Here is a 22,315-nt window from a genome sequence, read left to right on the forward strand (position 1 = left end):
CGCCACATGCTTAGAGCTCCAACTGTCTCTCCCCACAGCCCCCGGGGCCGGGGTTGGGGGGTGGCAGCCCATCCCTCCCTCCCTCAGCTGGCCCCTGGCCAGCCTGCCGTGGCCCACACGAGCCCGGGCTCTTGCGCCTGAGGGTTTCCTCTCCTCCCCAACCCCTCAGAACACTCGTCAGCTCTGATCAGCAGGAAGTAGCTCTGCCGGGGGTTCTGGGATCAGCAAGCATCCACCTGAGTGGAGGAGGGGTGCACAGAGCCCCAAATTTGCATTCACTGCCCCTGGAGGCAGGGAGGCTGGGGGCACAACCCAGTGTTCCTCTGCCTGGCTGCCCCTCACCCCGCCCAGCAAGCTCGTACTTGGCCTGGATGCCCGTCCACAGCATGTGCTGCCGCTGGACCACATCTGGATGCTTCTTGATGAACTCCCCGTCATAAGGCAGTATGAACTCCCAGCCTTTGTTGATCCTCACTACAGCCATGTGCTCCAGAAAGTCCTTCACGTCTTCGGCACAGAGCTGGGGTGAGGGGGGCAAAGGTGAGACATGACCAGGTCAAACACCCCGCTCAGCCCCCATCCCTCCAGTGGTGGGGCCCAGGCCTCAGATCAAGAAGAACATCACTTACTTTAGTCACCGTGGCCACCTCTTTCCTTACCACCCACCGACTCTGCGTGAACTTCCACATCTGAGGGAGAAAAAGAAGCCTGTTTCCAGGACGCAGAAACAAACGCACCTCAGACTGTCCTGGGAGCCCGAGATGAGGCTCCAGAGTGGCGGCTCCCAGCCTGGGTCTGGGTCCTGGCTGTGTGGCTGTGGGCAGTCACTTCAACTCTGAGCCTCCGCTTCCTTCTCTGTAAACGACCTCCAGGAGGGTAGCTGGACCCACCGCACCCCATCCACACCACAAAAGCTCCCTGGGGTGTGGGATGTCTTGCCCCCTCTGTCACCTACAACAATGCAGATTTGACTAGACCCTCTCCCAGACCCCTAGATGTGATGGTGTCTACACGGACAGAGCAGGGCTGACAGGCAGCTAAGGGTGAACAGCACATGTGTGTGGTTAGCAAGGCTGGGAGTCAATTCTACTGCACCCTGACCCCCCAGAGACAGAAATACCATACAGGCAAGTAGATGCTGAGTGCCCAAAAGAGCTGGGACACCCAGCTGAGAAGAGAGAAAATGCAGACACTCTTTTATTAAACAGCTTAAGGGCTGCCTGGTGTGATCGGGCCTGGACGTGAGCTAACCAAGGTCACCGCAGACAGCTCCAAGGAGACAGATCTCAGCAAACAAAGCACAATGCCGAGGTCAAGGGAGGCATTGCAGGTCCCAGCAGCTCAGGCTTCAAGCCCTTGGGAGGGATGCCTTGGCTGGGACTTAAGTTCGAGATGAAGGCGGGAGGTAGGGTGGGGTCATGGGGTGAAGGGACAAGCCAGCTCAGGAGCTGCAGAAGCCCACAGCAACAAGTGCAGGGAACACGCCCGAGGGAAACAGACGCGCCCGGGACTGTGGTGAGCTGGGGATCATCAGCCCGATCAAAGTCGGTGCTGTTTGGGGGTGTGGGTCCAGGGATGCCAGGCTGTCCAGTTGTTCACGACAAGACAGGATTCTGGTTTGTATCATGATTGTGATTTGTAAAAACAGACAACCAAGTCAACACTTTAAAAGCACCACTCGAGAACACAGGCAAAACATTCTCACATAAATCGTAGCAATCTTTCCCTAAGTCAGTCTACCCAGGCAACAGAAATAAAAGCAAAAATAAACAAATGGGACCTAATTAAACTTACAAGCTTTTGCACAGCAAAGAAAATCATAAACAAAATGAAAAGACAACTTACATACTAGGAGAAAATACTTGCAAAGAAGCAATGACAAGGACTTAAAGTTCCAGAATATACAAACAGCTCATATAACTCAATGACAAAAACACAAACAACCCATTCAAAAAATGGGCAGAAGACATAAACAGACATTTCCTCAATGAAGACAAACAGATGGCCTATAGGAACCCTCCTACACTGTTGGTGGGAATTTAATTTGGTACAGGCACTATGGAAAACAGTATGGAGATTCCTTAAAAAATTAAAAATAGAGTTACCATATGATCCAGCAATCCCACTCATGGGCATATATCCAGAGAAAATTCTAATTCAAAAAGATGCATGCCCCTCAATGCTCACAGCAGCACTATTTACAATAACCAAGACATGGAAGCAACCTCAATGTCCATCAACAGATGACTGGCTAAAGGTGTGGTGTGTACACACACACACACACACACACACACACGAATATTATTCAGCCATAAAGAATAAAATAACGCCGTTTGCAGCAACATGGACAGACCTAGAGATTATCATACTTAGTGAAGTAAACCAGACATAAAAAGAAAAATATCATATGATATCACCTATGTGTAGAACCTAAAAAAAATGACACTAATGAACTTATTTATAAAACAGAAACTGACTCATAGACATAGAAAACAAGCTATGGTTACCAAAGGGGAAGGGGGAGGAAGGGATAAGTTAGGAGTTTGGAGTTGGCAGATATAAACTACTATATATAAAATAGACAAAAAACAAGGTCCTCCTGTGTAGCAGAGGGAACTCTATTTGATAGATTATAATAACCTATAATGAAAAAGAATATATATATGTATAACTGAATCATTTTGCTGTACACCAGAAACTAACACAACATTGTAAATCAACTATATTTCAATTAAAAATAAAGTAAAGTAAAATAAAACAAAATAAAATAAAACAAAATAAAATCACTCAGCTCAAATGGTTATGGGCCTTCAGTTTGCAACCCCCAGGCTAGAGGAACTCAACTCAAAGCTTCTGATGAAGGCGGAGGCTCCAGGATCCGAGAGGAAGGAGAAAGGCAGAGCCGTCAGCCCCGACCTCTGTGCCGCCTGCCCCACCCACCCCGCTCCCGCCCTCATCCCAGATCACACTTACCTGCCCTCTGCTCCATGCCTGGGCCAAGGTCCTGGATGCCCTGTGCTGCCCCCATCCTCCTCCCACAACCACCCCCTCAGGAAGCCAGAGAGCCCAGGCACTTACAACAAAGTCCCGGCCTCTGCAGAGCACCTCGGCAGGCACGCCGCTGTGGGGACTGGAGGAGTCCTTGGGGTACAGGATGTCGCTGCCAACGAGATGGGGGTGGCATGTCAGTCCCCGGGCTCAGTTCCTCTGCCTCCCCTCCCTCAGGCTCCGAGTGGAAGCCCAGGCATCACCATGTGGCAGTAACATGAACATACTCTGCAGTTTACTTGGCCAACCAACTGTGGAATGATAGACTTTTCTGCAATGAATTACTTTTTTGAAAATTTAAAATAATTCATATTTTGACAGACTTTATTCTACATCATACTTTCTAAAAAGTGAGTATTAATGTACTTTATATTCTACCATTTAAAATGAGTATAATTCAAGGGCCATAAAATGTAGCCACACTGTACTTACCAAGGGACCACCATGTGCCAGCCATTATACTAAGTACCACGGATAGAGAGAGTCAAAACATTCAGTCCCTGCCCCCTTGAAAATGACACTCTAGTGGAGAAGGCAGATAGTCTAGAGGAGGAATCACAGAAGACAAACTGCCAAAAGACAGCAAGCCACAAACCCAAGGCCTATGAACCCCCAACAGGATAAATAAAAAGAAATTCACACTTAGGCACATGTTAATGAGCTTGGAAAGCCAAAACAAGAGAAAATCTTAAAAGTGGCCAGAGAAAAATAAAGGAATAGGTATCAGACGGTGGGTCATGGACTAGCCCGACGAGAGAGACAATGGAAGTCAAGTTCCTAGGAAACTATACCAGTGTGTGGAAGGAAAACAATCAGCCTAGATGTCCTACAGTCTGTAAAAATATCCTTCAAGAGTACGGGTGAAATAGCCATTTCTAAGTGAAGAAAAACCAAAGAAGTTCATCACCCGCAGACCTGCACTAAAAGAACTACCACAGCATTCCTTAGCAGCAGGAAATTATCCCAGACAGGAAGTCAGAGATGCAGAAACAAATGATGAGCAAAATAAAAGGCAAAGATGTGAGTGGATAATATAATGTCTCGTGGGATTCAAAACAGAATTAAAACATACAAATACAACGACACATGACTTGGGAGGAAGATAAATATGAAATATTCTAGGAGAGGGTATAGCTCAAGTGGTAGAGCACATGCTTAGCATGCACAAGGTCCTGGGTTCAATCCCCAGCACCTCCTCTTAAAAAAAAAAATTCCCCCCCCCCCGCCAAAATAAAATAATACAATAAGTAAATGATAAAATTTAAAATATATATATTCTAAGGTCACTGAATTGTCATGGATGAGAGTAGAAAACAGCAATTAATATTAAACTTTGAGTTACAAATGTACGCAGGGTAATCACTAAGAGTCAAGGGTACCTTCCACATTAGTGGAGGGGAAATTAAATAAGGAAAGAATTCAGTAGAAGAATGAATATAAAATGCAATGTAGGCAGGACAAACAAAGTATCATGGTAGATTTAAACCCGAAACATCAGTAATGGCATGAAATTTAAACGGATTAAGAGCTCCTGTTAAGGATGAACTTACCTCTTCACCACCCAGTTTCCTTGGACTAACATCGCCACCTTCTGGATGCCACGCAGAACAGCCATGGAATCGATGGAGGGGCCCAGGAGGCTCATCAAGTTGGCAAAAGGCATGACCTTCACTGAGGAGGACGCAGGAGACATCAGACAAGAGGGAGGGGCCTGGGCCGTCCCTCTCCCCAGCACGTCTCTAGAGCTTCAAGCTCACAGAACAAGCCCAGCCCGTGAACACTAAGGATGACACTGGCACCAGGAACAGCTGACATTCACTGGCGGCTTATTGCATGTGGGCATGTGCATCTCACCGAGCCCTGGAGCAGACACCCATGAAGACTGAGGAGTGTCTTGTGAGGAAGACTCTCACTGCTCAGCCCAGGAAGGTTTCAAAACACACCCATGGCTGAAGTGGCTAGGGTCAGGGTCAGGATGTGAGTGGCAGGGTCAGGATATGAACCCAGGCTGTCTGGTTCCATAGTTCATGCACTCAGCCACTGTGTCCTGCTCACCCCCACCCACTGCGTCCCCAGCCAAGTGAGCAGGGGCAGGGCCTGGGGAAGGCCCCACGTCTTTTGTAGGAAGGCCAGCAGCCTGGCCCCCTGGGAGCTCCCCTCTCTGCTCGGGCCCCAGGAGACCCTCCTGCTGGCATCTCAGAAGAGCCCAGGGCCTGGAACTCAGCTCTGAGGTTCAAGGCTCACATCCACCCCAAAGGTTCTGGCCTTCAGAGTCCCACCTGCGTGAAGCCAGGTGAGGGCACCACAAAGAGTGCAAGTAAACACGCTTCATTATGAAAATGAACATAGCGCACATTTGTTCACATGCAAGGCTCTGTGTAAGCCCTTTAGAAGCCTCACCTCAGCCCCTGGAGTTATCTTAGACCCCTTCTACAGAAAAACAGTCTAAGGCTCAGAAGGTCAGTGACCTGTCCAAGCTCACCCAGCAGGGGAGTGGCAAGGACCTGGAGCGGCCCACCACCCACTCAAGGACAGCTGTACAGCTGGGTGGGCTTGGGGTAGTGGGGGCCTCTGGCCCCTTGGTCCTGAAGTCTGTCCCTGACTCTATTTCCCCAGGAGGCGGCAGAGCTGGAGTGCCCTGGAGGACAGGGGTGCCCACCCACCATTCTTCATCAGGATCTTGATCTGGTCAGCCAGGGGCAGGGTGCGCAGCTGGGCCATGGACAGGACATTGCTGGGGGCCACTGGTTTGTCTCTGTTGAAAACAAAGGGGAATGGTTAGAGGAGACTGGGGTGGGGGGTTCGGGGTGGGGAAGGGGGAGCATCCAGCCCGCCTCTACTCACTTCTCCTCCTCCTGGCTGGGAGGCATCAGCATCATGAGGTACTCACTGTGGGGAGAGGGGGCAGCGTTAGCGGCTCCCAGGGCTCTGTCCTTGTCCCACCCCTGCCCTTGAACCAGGCTGTATCCAGGCTGGGGGAGCGAGGGACAAAGACCCCCCCACCCCTCCCCAAACTCAGAGAAAGGAGGACCATGTCTTCCCACCTCCCCCCTCTTCTGGCCCCACCCAACCCTACAGAAGGGGCCACAGTCCCAAGGGAGGACCCACGCCAGAAGGACCCTCCTGGGGCCAGTGTCAGGCTCAGCAGCCCTTAGGACGTAGCACCCTGGCCCGGCCAACCCCACCTGGGCGACTTGACGAGCTCCGTGTTCTCTACCCCGCTGGAGCCCTGGCACAGCAGGTACTGGCGCTCGTGCTCAGAGCGGCTGTCCTGCGGGAGGAACAGGGAGCGGAGGGGCCTCAGCCAACAGCCCGGGCCTGCGGGGCCTGAGCTCTGCCATCCACAGGTCTCACCCCTCAGCCAACTTCCGCTCCAGCCACCCACTGTCCTGCTCCAAGGCTGGCCACAGGATCACATCCAACCTCCTGAGCACGGCACTCAAGGCCTCTGCGATGAGGCCTCCACCAGCCACCTTCCTGCCTTTACAGTGCGCAGCCCCAGCCCCTGTGCCTCAGCGCCGTCCTCGGTACGAGAACACTGAGAGCAATGACCAAAACAGCTAACATTCACTGAGCCCCTTCTACGTGCCAGGCTCTGTTCCAACAGCTGTGTATACACCAACTCATCTCATCCCCCAACTCCCCCAAGAGTTATGATGCTAGGTACTGTTATTAATTCCATCTTACAGATATGGAAACTGAGGCTTAGAGAGGGTAAGTAACCAGCCTAAGGCCACACAGGAGGAAACAGCAGAGCTTCTGGAAGTCTGACCCAAAGTCCAAGGCTCTGTCAACACAAGTCTCTTTCAGGAAGTTTCCAGGGAGATCAGGAGTTGTTCCTCCCCCAGAAGTATGTTGGGGAGCCTTCGCCTATGGTGTCTTTGTGAGCTAATATTCAATTGCTTCCCTTGCCCAATATACAGTTCCAAGGACCGGGTTCTAAGTCAAGCATAGTAGAAATCACCGCTGTCCGGTACACAGAGAACTCGGCCATGGTACAGATGGCCAGTTATCCACGGAGCATCCCATGAAACATATAGCCTTTGTTCAGGGCCCATGATGCACAAAAAAACGTAACCAAACACTAGTCCCTCTCCAAGCCCAGCAAGATGCTCATCCGTAGAGAGAGCCCAGGGGGCCACAACCCCCAAGCGGGGAAAAGCAGACTCACTCCCGTGGGGCACACGCTAGGTGGGAAGGTGGGAACGAGCACAAACTACCCACAGGAGTTAACCCCTCTCCTGTGGCCACAACTGCATCTGAAGTAAATCAGAGGTGGAACAACGAGGCCACCAGGTAACACATCCTGGGCGCTGGGGCCTGTCTCCCAGGACCCCGCCCCGGCCGTCCAGGGAACCCCGGCTCACCCTCAGGCCGTAGTAGTGCAGGTGGACCCAGGGCTCCTCCGCGTGCTTCTTCTGCAGGAACTCGTAGGACTGCACGCGGCGCTGGCGGGCCTGCTCGGACTCAGGCCGGGAGAACCGCACCTGGGAGAGGGGAGAGGGGTCACGACCGCAGGCCTGGGACACTTCCTGGGCTGCCAGCCCAGCGCCCGCCAGGCGGCCAAAGAACTCCACGTCTGAGGCATTTCCCGCTCCCACCCCACCCTCCACCTCTGGCACAGGTCTTTGAATTCATTTCCAACCATGTGCTTCTCTGTGACGTGCGACACAGCCAGGGAGTGGTGTCCTCTGGCTTCTGCCTGCTCAGCACCCAGTCCATCCCCACTCCCAGTTTTCTGTTAGAAAACTCCTTTCCCCTTCAGTTCAGGAGCGCTAATACCCCTCCCCCAAGTCCCACCCACACGCGCTCCCAGCTCCAGCAGGGAGCAGACACGTGACTCAGTCTGAGCACCGAATCCTCTTAGTCACGGGGGTGGTTCAGGGCTGGCCAAGTCAAAGAGTCCAGTCTGGGACTTCAGTTAGAAGTAATGAGAGAACAGTTTCTTTTCCTCTGGGGTCTTGGAAGCTGGGAGGATGTGAGCTAGGACAACTCTTTCTACTGCTGGAGGCAGGCACACTGCCTAAGAAAGAGGCTAAAAGAGGAAGGCAGAAACTAGTGATGGAGAAACCAGGCTTCGATGACAGATTCTGGGCACCTGAATCCAGCCATAGCTGAAGCTACCCTGGAAAGTTCCAGTTTTCAGTAACAGGGACCAGCCATTTTTGGCTCACACCAGGCAGATCTGGGTTTCTGTTGCTTAGAGACCAGATGGAGCCAAGCCCTGACTCACCCCTCTTGTGAAAGGCACCTGTGCAGGGGCGCTGGCTAGATGACAGACTCCTAGGATTCTATGCAGAGCCTTTAAAAGCACACAGGCCTAAGAACGTCTTTTTAAACAAGTGTCAGTGGGTCCCCGAGGAGGGAAGAAGGCATCTGAGGTCATCCAACAAGCTACCCCGAGAACAGGATGAGCACCAACTGCCCCATGTTGGTTAAGCCAACACCTGCCCATCTCCAAGGACCTGCACACACTCACCACAATCAGCCACACTGATGTACCATTTGTATCGTTATCTGTGCTGTACTTTTCTTTAAATACTCATTTTAACCTAAATATGCTTAAAGACAGTAAACTTTATAAACCATAAGTGGAAGGTCAATATTCTTCTAAGATGCTTTAGAACACACAAATAACTGTTAAGATAGAAACTTCTATCCATGCACCCTGAAATAATAGACTTATACAATTAATTAACAAGGTTTTGGCTCCATTAAGACATAGGCTTTACGGCACAGACTACGTCTGTGGGTTCACTGGGGCCCTGGTTTCCTCTTACCAGGCAATTCCAACCAAGCCTCAGGATACCCCCCTTCTTATATACACCCAGGGCCGCAATCCAGTTTACAGCTGGGACAGCTGAGGCTGGCAAGAGGTTAGACAATCTCTCCGGGTAGCCCAGCAACAGGGCTCTAAGAGATGGACGCTGTTTCTGTATCTGTTTCACCCCAGAGCCCACATTCTGTGCAGACCCTCCCACCCCTCGCTGCCTCCAGACAGCTGAGCTACACCGGTGGCCCTGCTGCCTCCCAGGCCACTCTCTCTGTGGGCCAGAACTCACCGTGATCTGCTTCACATCTTCTTCTGCTTCGTCCTGCGAAGAGTCTCCCGCTGCAAAAGAAAAGGCCCTGCTTGCAGCCTCTGGAGGAGCTCCCAGCTCCCCGCTCTCTGCCTCACCACCAGGCAGGCTCAAGCAGCGGTGTCTGTGACTTCTCCTTCTAGACAGAGGTAGTTGTGTAAGTCAGTGGTTCTCAATCGGACATAAATGATGACGTGTTTGGTTGTCAGAGCTGTGGGGTTGGGTGCTACCGGCACCCAGTGGGCAGAGGCCAGGGGTGCTGCTAAGGATCCTGCAGTCCATCCCTTCAGTACTTCTCCCCGTGACCCACCCATCCCACCAAGATGCAGACAGACCTGGGGGCTGGGGGGGCTCACCCTCATTGGCTGCCTCCCTCTCACGGTGCTTGGCGTCGGCCTTATCCAGGTAGGAGAAGCTGGGCCGCAGCTGCAGGATGCCGTGTAAAGGTGTCAGGTGGAGCTCACCTGGCAGAGGAAGATGGGCTTGGACCTGACTCTAGGAGCTGAGGCTGACCCACCCAGCTTGGCTCAAGGGAGTCACCAAGGGCCTCGGACTCCCCTGAAGGCTTCAGCCCACTGCCGAACCACCTCCTATCTCTGCTCTAGCCCCCAGTCCCAGAGCCATGGGACCACTAGACCAGGCCAAGAACCATTCCCAGCCACGACCCCAGCAGCCCGGGATGCCCAGCGTGGGTACCTTGCCTGTACAGCGCAGCAGCGTAACGGGACGTGTTACTGGTGGTCTGGGAAGAGCAGAATGTCTGCTTGTCCATCAGCTTCCTAGGAGAACAGTGAGAACAGATGTCGCGAGGAAGGAAGCTCCAGGCTCAGGCCTGGCAGGCACAGCCCCCTCCACCCCAACCCTAAAATCCAAAAGCCAGGGACCAAGACCACAGGACAGGCTACATGTGCTGCAGGAGGGAAGCTGGGGATGAGGAAACCTTGTCTGTGGCCCAAGAGACAAGCAGTGGGTGGGAGCTCCCACTCCCAGGTTTCTGCTCGGCCCAGGAAGACCTTGGTCAGGGGAGCCATCTCAGGAGAGAAGAAGTTTCCCACGGGGACGGGTCTGAGCCAGGTCCAGTTGTGCAAAGGTGGGATGCTGGTGGGGAGCCCAGCAATGGGGCACAGGGCCTAGATGTCTCCAAGGGCTTTGGAAGGCTCATACTTGAAGAAAGTGGAGCTCGGAGGCCTGAGGCCCAGGGAACTCACGAGGAGTACGTGCTGGTCTCGTCGGCGCAGGCGCCATCCACGTTCAGCGCGATCTGCTCCCCTTTGCTGCGGCAATAGTTGGGATTCAGGGTGTCGATGGCCATCTCAAGCTCCACCTGGAGGCACCAAGCACCCCACCAGCTATGAGGACCCCAAGGCACAGTCCTCAGGGGATCCCCCAAACTCGCCATGGCCACCTCCTAACCCCAGCCCCTGCCAATCCTGACCCTGCCCAGAAGCAGGAGAACCCCCTTATCAGGCCTTATCCTGTCCACGCCATCTCGTTCTCTATTTCATCTGAAGCCTCACTCCTCCCTGGCCTCTCTGGGGCTGCCCACTCCCTTTCTTTCTGGAATTCCTTCCTTCCTCAGCTTTCAAGGCCCTGTAAGCTGCTGCTTTTTCTTCCTATCTCTCCAATCACTCCTCTGGGCTTCCAGCCCCCAAAAGGCCTGTCTCTTGGCTGCTTCCAGCTCCCACCCTGTTGGCCCCTCACCCGCCCAATCAAACAGGCAGCCCCACCTTCTGCTGCTTGGGCTTGATCTTGGCTGAGAGGTGAGGAATGTCATCATAGGTCATCGAGGCTGGACGCACAGGGTACTGGGGAGGGGAAGGGAGCCGTCAGTCTGCCTGACCAGAGCTGGGCTCTGGGCCTCTGGCCAAGAATCAATAGCCACCTTCCACCCCGACCCCACACCCAAGCCCAGAGGCCCCTGCTGGTTTCCATCTGCATCCCCTTCTCCCTAGCTCCACCTAGCTTCCTTCCAAAGGGCGGCTGTCAGATGTCTTTGGTTTCCGAGGGATACGCCTAGGCATCAGGAACCCAAGCAGGCCCTGGCACGTGGCCCCAGAGCACCGCTGGGCTAGTCAGGGTAAGAGGGTGAGGTCTAACTGCCAGTTTACAGCCCGTGCAGGTAGAGAGGGACCAGTGACAGGAGACCACAGGAAGCCAAGAGGGAAAACAAGGCCCAAACGCCGCTCACTACTGACTCCAGGTGACGGATCTGTGAGAACCACCATCTCATTCTCTCTCTAATTTATATTAGAGTATAAAACTTGAGTGAGACACAGGAAGGGGGGTGGGGAGCTACGTGACTATGCAAAGAGAAGCGCTTATAGGAGTCAGTACGCGGGAGGGGGTCGCTGCAGCCCGTGACACAGCACAAAACACAGCACGGGCCGCCGCAGGCAGATCTGGGGACAGACAGCTGCGCGAAGCCCGCCGCCCCCTGCCCACTCGCCATCACGGAAAAGCACGCCGCACTACATACACTATTGGCTATTCTACACCAGCCAAGAGGGAGGGGGCTCTACACTCTACTGTAAGGGCGGGGGTGGGGTTCTCGCGAAGCCCCGCTGGATGAACAGGACCCCCGGGCAGAAGGGGGTGGGCAGAGGAAGGTCTCTCTCCTGTTGCTGGTGTGTGGGCTTTTCCGTAATAACAACTTGAAGAGAGAAAGGGAGCTGGTCTACAACTGACCTGCTCAGACAGCCCTCTCTGAGACACAGCATCATTAGGGGTGAGGTTATTTTATGTCACACCTGAACATACTGCTTGAAAATCGCTTCTCTGCTCTGAACACACTGGGGACATCCTTCCACATCAGTCCCCACAGACACACTTTTCCTTTCTTTCTCTCGTGCTGTACATACACTACTGGGTGCGTGGATGACTCATGGTTTGGGGCTACTTTCAAAAAGCTGTGGCTGTCACTGCTGCCACCACGACAGCCTCCAGAATGAGCCTGGTGGAGGGGTGGCAGTGTGTAAAGCACGCCCTCCTTTGTGGGGGCTGCTTGAGATCAGCTACATTGCAGCTCACGGAAATGGCTGTTTCCTAAAAGCTCACTTAAATAGCAACACAGTGACTCCTTCCTGCTTCCTGGGCTGGAGCTTGGGGCAGGAACTTGGAGCTTAGGTCCAGGAATGGCCTGAGGCACAGCTGGTCTGGACTGAGCCCTAGGCTGGGACAGGCTGGCCCATGACAGCCCGAGAGGCCCCTGGTCTGCCAAGGTCCGGGGCAGCTATGCAATTTCCCGGTCTCCGGGAAGAATGGTGGGGAGGAACACAGGTTCTGGAATCAGACCAGCCTGGGTTCCAGCCCTAACTGCCACTTGCTCCATGGGTACTCAGGCAAGCTCCTCGCCTCCCCAAGCATGGGTGTCCTCGCCTCCCAAGGCCACTAGGAGCAGGGAACGAGGCAAATGGAGCTGACATCCGGCACGGGGCCCGGCACCCCATGAACACACACGGGTCCACTGTCACCACCTCCCGTTCCACCATCACTCTGCTGTTGGCTAAGGAAGCAGGTGCACGAGGCCAGCCGGGCCCCAGCCCCAAAGCCTGTGAAGACAGACGCCTGGGGACGGGTGCCAGGCCTCTCCCCAGCACACACGGCGGCTCCTGCCACCCTGTCCCAGGCCCCCTGTGCAGGTTACTAGCTTCCCTGTGCCTCGTTTTCTCATATGCAACATGGGGACAAAAACGCTTAATGACCTGACTGCTGGGAATGTAAAGTGGTGCAAAATAGTTCCTCAAAATGTTAAACACTGTTTCTTTAGGACCCAGGAATTCCACTCCCAGGTATATGCCCAAGAGAAATGAGAACATCCCCACACAAACACTTGGACAGGAATGTTCACAGCAGCATTATCCATAATAGCCAAGCCATGGAAACAACCCAAATATCCATCAACTGATGCACAGGTAAACAAAATGTGGTGTGTATATATCCACACACTGGAGTATACTCATCCATAAACAGGAATGAGGGACTGATCCACGATATAACATGGGTGAACCTTGAAAACATGCTACATAAAAAAGCCAGGCAAGAAAGGCCACATATTACACGACTCCACTTCTGTGAAATGTCCAAAACAGGCAAATCCACAGAGACAGAAAATAGGTTAACGGTTGCCTAGGACCGCAGGTAGGGAAGGGGGTCCAGGCAGCAGCAGCAAACACTTCTTAAAATAGACTTGTGCTTGTCACACCCCCTGTGAATAGACTAAAATCCATTGCATTTACACTTAAGTGGGGAACTTGCATGGTGTGGATTAGATCTCAATGAAGCTGTTATAAAATTACAATAATAATCACCACCACAGGGGTATTGTAGGATGAAGTGAGTTAACATATGTAAAATGCTTAAACAAGTGCCTGCATACAGTCTGTGAGTGATACCCGTGAGCATGATGAACTACTGGCCCAGCCCAGGGGAGGCGGCGGGCGTAAAAACTGGGGGGAATCACAGCTGGAAATCAGGGGTCACCCATGCTGCCCAGAGGCTGCCCCTGAAAGCCCCTCCCTGAGCCTCAATAACAGCGGTGGCCCTCATTCTCAAGCAGCATTCAAACCACTTCAAGATGGACTCATCCAGCGAAGAGGGTATAGCTCAAGTGGTAGAGCGCATGCTTAGCATGCATGAGGTCCTGGGTTCAATCCCCAGCACCTCCATTAAAAATAAATAAATAAACCTAATCATCTCCCCATCATAAAACAAACAAAAGATGGATTTGTCCAAACCCCAAGGGAACCCTATCATCAGGTATTACTACTATCACTATTTTGCAGACAAAAAAACTAAGGCACAGGGAGACTTTTTTTTTTAAAGAACTTCCCCAAAGGCCTGCAGCTAAGTCATGATCGAGCTGGGCCTCAGTCCTGGCAAGCCCAAGTTCATCCACTACATGGTCTGCCTCTCAGAGTTGCCTTGGCTTTCCCATCTTAAAAATGAGAGACTACTATCGACCTGCCCATAAAAGCAAACAGACTGTCTTATCACAGCCTCTGCGCCAAGAACTCCCATTGTTCCTCGCCCATTCACTTACGAAGTCTCCACCAGCCACCAACACTTGCTTTCTTCCCCCCTTTACCTTTATGTCCCGTAATTACCTGAAACAGATAGAGCTTCTCTGCCAGACTTTTGGCCAAGTACACGTCGATCTGGGAACAAGGGAAGAAGACTTAACCAGGAGACAGAAACCAGTGCCTGATCTGCCCCAGGCATGCACATGCTCCTCAAATTTCAGGTAAGGGGTAGTGGCCCCTAGAGGCAGTTTCGGGGAGGAGGAAATTGATCTGCTAATGCTAAAAACAAAGGAAACTGAGTCTCCAATCTAGGTATGTCCAGGGTCACCAGCCCAGGTTCACTGTAACCCAATAAAAAATGCATTCCCTGGGGCTGCCCAGATCAGGATGCACCCTAGAGCCCGATTAAAGGCTTATCTGATGAGGATGGGGCAGGGGAGGGATTCCTCCCTGGGCCTCCATCACCTGTCTTGGATCAGCCTGTCATCTGTCTTAAGGTGCACCGATCTGGCCCTACTAGCTTTCTTCTCAACCCTTACTGCCCCCGCCCCACTGCAGTTTACCTTCCAGCTTCCTAGCTCTTCCTCTGAACCATGCCCTCTCCCACCTCCAGGCTTCAAGGATGAGTGAAGGCTCATCAGGCACATGGGAGGCATGTGTGAAGGGAATTCTAGGTGGAGGGAACAGCATGTGCAAAGGCATGGCGGCTCCAGGGTGTGTTCCTGTCTGGGCTGACTCTGGAACGTACCTCCCCAATGTCTGCATCCTAAGACTCATTCTTTGTCAGTTTCAATCCACAGATCCTAAGCTTCCTAAGGGCAGGGACACTGCCTGGCTCACTGCTCACAGCCCCCAGCACACAATGGATCCAGAGAACTGCCAAATGACTAACCCTGGATAAGCCCAGAAAGAATGAATGCTCATTCATTCAACAAATAGTCACTGAGTGATCTATTAAGTGCTAGGCATTGAACTTGGCTTTGCAAAAACAGTGGTGAACAAAACAAAATCGCCACCCTCATGAAGCTTACACTCTAGTGGAAGGAGACTTATGTTTGGGGGCTGAGAAGTGCTATGGTCAAGTGCAAGGCATGGCCAAAGCAAGAGGCTAGGAAAGGTAGGTAGGAGAAGGTCACACGAGGCAGGGTGGTCAGGGAATCCTCCAACGAGGTGATACTGGATCAGACACCTGAAGGAAGTGAAGGGTCAACCAGGGAGGTACATGGGGAAGAAGGTTCTAGGCATGGCGGATGCCCACAGGTCCCAGGCTGGCCTGAGGATGGATGGATGGGAGGGACCCCACCCTGGCAGAAGATGGGAATAGCAGTTACCTCCTGTACGACTGGGTCATCTTCTTCATTGGCCATACTAGGGCGGAGCCAGCTGCGCAGTCCTCGGACTCGATCTGCAAGGAGAGCAAGAGGCCTGGATGTCAGTCAGTCAGCCATGTAACCTGGGCACCTGTTCTGCAACCAGCCCTGCTCTGGGAGGGAGGTGCTTGAGACAAACAGAAACTGATCTTATTTCTACATCTATCACACAGTCAAAAGTGGACAGCCCACTGTATACCCCATTGGCCCCCAAAAAAGAGGCAGAAGCAACTACGCAATGGGAGCAAACAGGTAAATCCAAGTCATCACATGTCAGCTACACCCACGGGAAAGAATATGTGATTTTAGGTTTTAGGGGCTTTCTGATCGCTCACGAAGAATTCACTGCCAGGCAAGAGGATGGAGGCTGGCTAGTCCACAGCCATGATGAATACACTGGAGAAGTAACAGGGAAGCTTTCAAGAGTCTGAGGCATGGCAGGATGAGCAGACAGTCCCAAGGCTTGGGTTCCCAGGTGACTCCACCTCTTATGTTGGATTTTGAAGATGACTTTAACCCCAACCCTGAGTGAGATGACCTCCTTTCTGTGGTTTTGTGTGTTCATGTCTAACAATGACCCTCTTCACATACTTTCCTCTTAATTGCCCCTGTTTTATAACAAGGAGACTGGGATTCGGAGACACTTTTGTGTTTCTTACTCGAATCCCCACAGCAAGAGGACCCACTGGACATCAACACCAGGCCATCCAACTTCAGGTCGCAGCTAGAGGTAGGGAAGCTGAGAGGAGAGAAGAGGGGCGTTCGGGCTGGGCCCTGAAGGACAGAAAGATTTGGACAAGCCAGGACTGCAGAGGGGAGGAGGGATTCCAGGAACAACAGGAAGCACTTCAAGTGCCTGGAGGAGGGAAGGCTGCAGGTCTCCGTGACAGAGGGTGAGCACACTGTCCCTGTGGGGAAGGGGCGGGCGAGACTGGTTCCAAGATCCCCGGGGATACTAAATTCTATGGATGCTCAAGTCTCTTATATAAAATGGCACAGTACTTGCGTATAACCTCCACACATCCTATACTTTAAATCATCTCTAGAATATCTACAATACCTAATATAATGTAAGTGTTATGTAGATAGTTACATGTAGAAATACAACGTAAATGCTATGTAAATAGTTGCCAGGCACAGAGCAAAGTCAAGTTTTGCTTTTTGGAACTTTCCGAGGTTGGCTGGACCCATGGAGACGGAGGGCTGACTGCAACTCAGCTGGGCCGACCCTCCACGTCAGGGAGGGGATGGTCACAGCTGGAAGGGCACCTGGGCACCTCAGATCTCAGCAGTTCTTCCCAGACCTCTCCTTTTGGGTAAGACCAACTGGATTTTTGTCTTATGTACTTACCATCTGAATGGTTTAATACTTAAACGAGCATAATACTTCCACCAGGGGACTCAATGTCCTGTGAGCTCCCCCCCAACCACCGCCCCAGCCACAGGGTGCAGTCATCGCTCTTGTTCCAGACGCACTTTCCAGACTCTGAGATGGCTCGGCCAAAGCACGGGCGTCATCTTCCATACCTCTCTTCCTCTCATGCCAAGCCGCAAATCCTGTCAGTTCTGTCTTCAAAGTATGTCAGGAATCCGGCTGCCCCCAGCGCCAGCGCCCCGGTCCAGCCAGCTCCATCTCCGCCCACCTTCCAGCAGCAGCTTCCTTACTGGTCTCCCTGCTCCCACCTGTGCCCCTTAAGGTCTCTGCTCACCCCACAGCCAGCGGTTCTTTTGAAAGCCACGTCAGGTCATGTCACTCCAAAGTCCTCCCATCTCACTCAGAACGAAAGCTCAAGTCTTTTCCATCCCACGTGAGGCCCTCAACAACCCTCTCCTGCCCCTTTCCTCTCAGACTGCCTCTCCCACAGGCCAGCCTTCCGCCTCTCCTCTGGGCCTTTGTAGCTGCTCTACCCCCATCACCTCATGGCTCCCTCCTTCACCTCTTTCAGGCCTCTGCTCAGGTGTTACTTGATGGCTAAGACCCTCCCCGTGCCCCCAGTTCAGAACTGCAGCATCCCTCCCTGCCAGCTCCTCCCCGCTCTGGTTTTCTCCACAGCACTACGACCACGTGGCAGTTTACATAGCTCAGTGTTTAGTATCCGTCCCCACCCCCACTAAGCGGTAAGCTACATGAGGGCAGAGACTTTCGTCTATTTTGTCCCTTGCTGTACCCCCCAGTGCCTAGCACACAGCAGGCACTCAGTACGTACATGTTGTCTGAATATACGAGTGCCGTTTTTAGGGAGCTACCAAAGCACTCCGAGCAGAGGAAGAGAGTGGAGGGAAGCAGGCTACCTCCAATAGTTAGGGGTGAGAAGACTGGATGAAAATCATAAGCCCCAAGTCGGCAGTTCTTAGGTGCCGGCTACTGCCCAGAGGGACCCCACCCCATCTGCACCGGCTGCCCAGGGCCAGAATTGTACGTTAAGAACCTGCCTTCTCTGCAGCTGGCTCTGTGGACAAGTGGGAGATTGGGGACTTCCAGGTGAGCCAGGGAACAGACCAGAAGTACTAAGAGGGTGTGGCCTGGGAAGATCCCAAGACACAATCATCCCTGACAGATACGCCTTCTCGGCCATTCCCTGTTGGCCTCTCCTCAGTCAAGGAGGGCTTCAGGCACCCTCACCCTCCCAGCCAACATCACCCAACTCAGTGGCTTTCACATTTTTCAGCCTAAGACCCACAGTAAGAAATCAATTCCATATAAATGACCCAGAATATACAGACAATGACCTAACTAAAACCAGGTTTCACGTAACCAGCAACTGCCACTACTATCTGTGATGTTTTTCACTCTCACTCATTAAAATTGGAAATACTGGTTACAATCCCCCTAAGTTGATTTCACATCCCACGAATAAATCCTGATCTGTAATTTGTTTTTTTTTAATAATTTATTTTTTGATCTGTAATTTGAAAGTCCTGCTCCAACTAGTCTTTCCTACCTCCAGTCCTCCCAGAAATAGCCAGAATTGTCCTTGCAGAAAAGTAAGTCACATCATTTCCTTGCTCAAAATCCTTCCACTGCTACATAGAATAAAACCCAAATTCCTCTGCATGGCCCCAAGGTCCTGCACGATCTTGTTGGGCCTCCAACAAGCTGAGCCCCAGCCTGTCTCAGGACCTCTGCACACCATCTATTTTCCTCAGGGCTTTTCAAGGCTGGCTCCTGTTCATTGGATATCAACACCCTCACCCCCTCCAGGAGTAGACAGGTCCCCCCAAACCTGTTTCCAGTCACTACCACATGCCGTTTTATTTCCTTCGTGGTTCTTATCACAATCTGGACCGACCTAGTCTATCTGCTTATGTGTTGTCTGTCTTCTGCACTCGAATGGAAGCTTCATGAGGGCCTCTCAGTGCTTCAACCATAAAATGGAGATGATTATATTTACTTCGTAAAGTTGATATGGGGATTATTACCTTTTAAAAAAATCCATGCTATTTTCTCAATAGCTAGATCAGTGCCTGGCGTGAAGTAAACACTCAATACAAAGGATAGATGAGTGAACGAGTGCATGAAATCAGGCGGTTACAGACTTTTACCCAGTGAGCCTGCTGGCCTCATGGTTTGGGCCTCTTGGACACCTGACATCGGAGAGGGGTGTGGCCTACAGGCAGGTACAGGCCTCCCAGCCACCACTAGCCAAACTTCCCCAGCAGCAATGACTACTTTGGCCTCTACAGGATGTCCTGTGACCACAAGAGTACTCTGTGGCAGTGGCTCCATGGCGTTGGGCACAGAAAACATCCTCCAAAGGGTGGCTGTTCAACAAATGGGTAGGGGACAAGGAAACCAGGAGAATCTAAGGTGGTTTCTGAAGGCCACGGCTAGGTGCATCTTTGCTACATCCAGGATTCTAACCTGCAGTCAGAAAGCAGAGGCAACTCCAAATAATCTTCAGATACAGGAGGGAGTTAGAGAGGGTGAGGACAAAATATAATGGGCGTAAGGGGAGAGTGCCCCACGGCAAACAGTCTCAAAGTCTGTATTCTTACTGGCTGTGTGCCCGCTAGACAAGGCGTTTTTCCTCTCTGGATCACCTTAGTGTTCATCTAAGTTAAAGGCAGAGATGGCCTAGGGGCAAGAAGAATTAACTCTTAAAAGAGTCAGATCCTCCCTTCTCTTAAGGACTTAACATGCATTCTCATTTAATCTGCTCAATAGCCCTATAAATCAAGAGTTATCATCCCCAATTAAGAAGTGAGGAAACAACTTGAGAGAGTAACTTGCCCAAGGTCACAGTGCTGGAGAATGGCAGAGCTAGGACGTAAGTCTTAAGTCTAGCTGGTGTCAAAGATCCTTACTCTCATTCTTAACGAATATGCTGCAAGCTTCCTTAATAAAAGGCAGTATAGTATAGTGGGTAAGAGCCTGCACTCTGGAGCAGAACTACATAGGTTCAAATCCCAGGTCTGCTACTTCCTACGGAGCGCCCACCTGGAATTATTTGATCTTGATACAGCGCACTATTTTCATCCTTAAAGTGGGGATAACCAACCTCCAGAGAACTGTGGTGAGGATTAAATAAAGTCTAAGTACAATCCATAGGAAGGTTTGTTACTCCTTGGCAACACGTTTTCTTCCAGTATAAGAGGGTAGGAGACCAAGTCACCAAACGCTGCAAACTGAGGCTTCTCCCATCTAACCCTATTTAGCCCTCACCACGATCCTATGAGGTAGGAAATTCTATTATCCCCATTTCACAGATGAAGAAACTGTAGCGACTAAGATCTCTTTCTGCCCGCAAGCCCAACGATTCTAAAGCGATCATAATGGAAGGCCCTTGTTTATTTACTGGTTTAGCTGATGTGCTTACTGACACCTCCTCTGACCAAATGGTCAGGGCCGTATCTGCGGCACGTAGTTGGCTCCCAATTAACACTGAATGGTGGCGGAATAAATGAATGAAGAATTCCGGACCTGGCCGGGCGGAGGCTAATCTGGTAGAGCAACGAGGCGGGGGCCCGGGCACCCTCCCACTGCCCATCAGGGCGGGCCGCCGGCCCCGAGCCACACTGTCCAATGGCTTTCGCCTCCCTCGCGGGTGGTCAGGCCCCCTTCTCACGCCCACCACGCAGCCATCGCCAAGAGCCGCCACGCCGGCAGGACACCGGCTGCCTTCGGACAGGTGCTCCCGTAGGAGGCCCGCCTGGGACGGGCGGGGCAAGGCGGCTGGACCCTGAGTCACCGCCGGCAACCTCGGCCGCGGCCTTCCCGACTCCCGGGTCCGGTCGGGGTCGGGAGCCCGCGGCAGGCCCGGGTCTACTGGGGCAGGCTGCCCGTCCTTCCCGCCGAGTCTCGGGAGGCCCCCAGCCCCTGGGGACTGTGCGGCGCGGGCCTCCCGGCCTACCCTGCAGCCCAGCCGAGACGACCACCTTATGAGTGCGGCCAGGCTCCACCCCGGTGGGCGCTGCCAATCCAGCACTCACCTCTCCGCGAGGCCCGAGCACGGGCAGCGGCAACGGCCCAGGTACCCGCAGGCTGCAGAGGCGGCGGCGGCCCGGTTCTCCTCTCAGGCAGCGGCCATGTTGCTGGTAGAGAAACTCCGGCGGACACGTGGGGGGAGCGGGGCCAGCCCTCGCGCTTCCTTTTACCCACAATGCCCCGCCCCGGCGCGCGCGACCCGCCCCCTCCGCCGCTCCATTCATGCGGGACGCCGGCCCAGCCGGCGGCAGGGGGCGCTGATGAGGCCGCAAAAACAGCTGAAAACAGAACTGGGCGCTGAGGCAGGAGGGACAAAACACAAGACCTGGCAGCGGTGGGATTCGAACCCACGCCCCCGAAGAGACTGGAGCCTTAATCCAGCGCCTTAGACCGCTCGGCCACGCTACCCAGGTGCCAATAGCTTTCTCCAAGAAGCTACTTAAATATCTTTGTATGCAATTGCAGTACAATGCTTCAGAATTTCTTTGCCTAGTATGTGCTTTACTTCATCCTGATAGAACTATTTAGAACATGCCATGTACTGAAAAGAAAATGTTCACTCCAATATTTAGACCCATACTTATTCCAAACAGATCTTAGAGTGAAAAGCAGTTTAAGAATCTGTATTCCGAGTCGGGCGTTAACCCGAAGACTTCAAGTTAAGACACGGGAGAAATTTTAGCAGTAACCCTCACCAGAGGATTCAAAGACCAAACCAGGGGAACTGGTGTGGGCAGGTTTCTCTAAAGAAATTAACGTCTTAATTTTCAGTTATATAAATAATATGTGAATTATTGCAAAATATTAAAACTTCGCAGATTAAGTACAAATGTTCTTTTACCCTTGGCCCCCATCCTAAGTCTCCTCTGGGGAGGTAATCATTTATTATCAGCATAGTAAATTGCATATCCTTCTGGATCTTCTGTGAATTTATACGGATGTTTAGAGATCTATTTGTTACCGAAATCAGGTCCAGCTGCTTGCTGCTCAAAAATCAATACCTGAGAGAGAGGCAACTGTTGGTAGAAAGGAAAGTTGCTTTTAATCAGAATGCGGGCAATCTGGGGAGATGGTGGACTCTGGGTCCCCAAAAAACAATCTCCAAAGAGTCTGCTTGGCCATGAAAGTTCTTAAAGGGAAAAAGGGAAGTAATCTTAGTTAATCATTGAGATAAGGGTCAGAGTCGTTGCCAACCCCCACTGCACGCAGGCTTGCCGGCTTCTCATGATCTTTCTTTAGATGCTATCTTGTTTACAAAGTTCGTTGGCCACTTACTTAAGGGGAAGCTAGGGAAGAGATCCAGTCATCTGTTAATTACTTACTCTTCATTTCTACCTATTTGATCTATGGAAAGAACCAACATGTTAGACAAGG

The 22,315-nt window shown here is 52.2% G+C and overlaps 1 protein-coding gene and 1 non-coding gene across 3 annotated transcripts in view; both read right to left on the bottom strand.

Moving 5' to 3' along the window:
- POLR3E (RNA polymerase III subunit E) overlaps nt 1-21,102 on the bottom strand; it is a 28,787-nt gene extending 7,685 nt beyond the window's left edge. The window contains exons 1-16 of one of the 2 annotated variants that reach the window (XM_032460891.1): nt 20,947-21,102; nt 15,478-15,551; nt 14,231-14,281; nt 10,856-10,933; nt 10,337-10,452; nt 9,825-9,907; nt 9,485-9,592; nt 9,111-9,160; nt 7,416-7,535; nt 6,234-6,319; nt 5,893-5,937; nt 5,712-5,803; nt 4,599-4,719; nt 3,079-3,160; nt 630-689; nt 363-520 (exon numbers count right to left, since the gene is read on the bottom strand). In XM_032460891.1, coding sequence (XP_032316782.1) covers nt 363-520; nt 630-689; nt 3,079-3,160; nt 4,599-4,719; nt 5,712-5,803; nt 5,893-5,937; nt 6,234-6,319; nt 7,416-7,535; nt 9,111-9,160; nt 9,485-9,592; nt 9,825-9,907; nt 10,337-10,452; nt 10,856-10,933; nt 14,231-14,281; nt 15,478-15,513 — 1,286 coding nt within the window. In that variant the 5' untranslated portion in view covers nt 15,514-15,551; nt 20,947-21,102. The remainder of the gene's footprint in view (nt 1-362; nt 521-629; nt 690-3,078; nt 3,161-4,598; nt 4,720-5,711; nt 5,804-5,892; nt 5,938-6,233; nt 6,320-7,415; nt 7,536-9,110; nt 9,161-9,484; nt 9,593-9,824; nt 9,908-10,336; nt 10,453-10,855; nt 10,934-14,230; nt 14,282-15,477; nt 15,552-20,946) is intronic. The other variant, XM_032460890.1, reaches the window with a different exon arrangement.
- Nucleotides 21,103-21,267: 165 nt separating this feature from the next.
- TRNAL-AAG lies at nt 21,268-21,349 on the bottom strand. Its single transcript has one exon. It is a non-coding gene; the product is annotated as a tRNA-Leu (tRNA).
- Nucleotides 21,350-22,315: the final 966 nt, after the last annotated feature.

The sequence above is a fragment of the Camelus ferus genome, chromosome 18 (assembly GCF_009834535.1).
Source record: "Camelus ferus isolate YT-003-E chromosome 18, BCGSAC_Cfer_1.0, whole genome shotgun sequence".
Taxonomy (NCBI): domain Eukaryota; kingdom Metazoa; phylum Chordata; class Mammalia; order Artiodactyla; family Camelidae; genus Camelus; species Camelus ferus.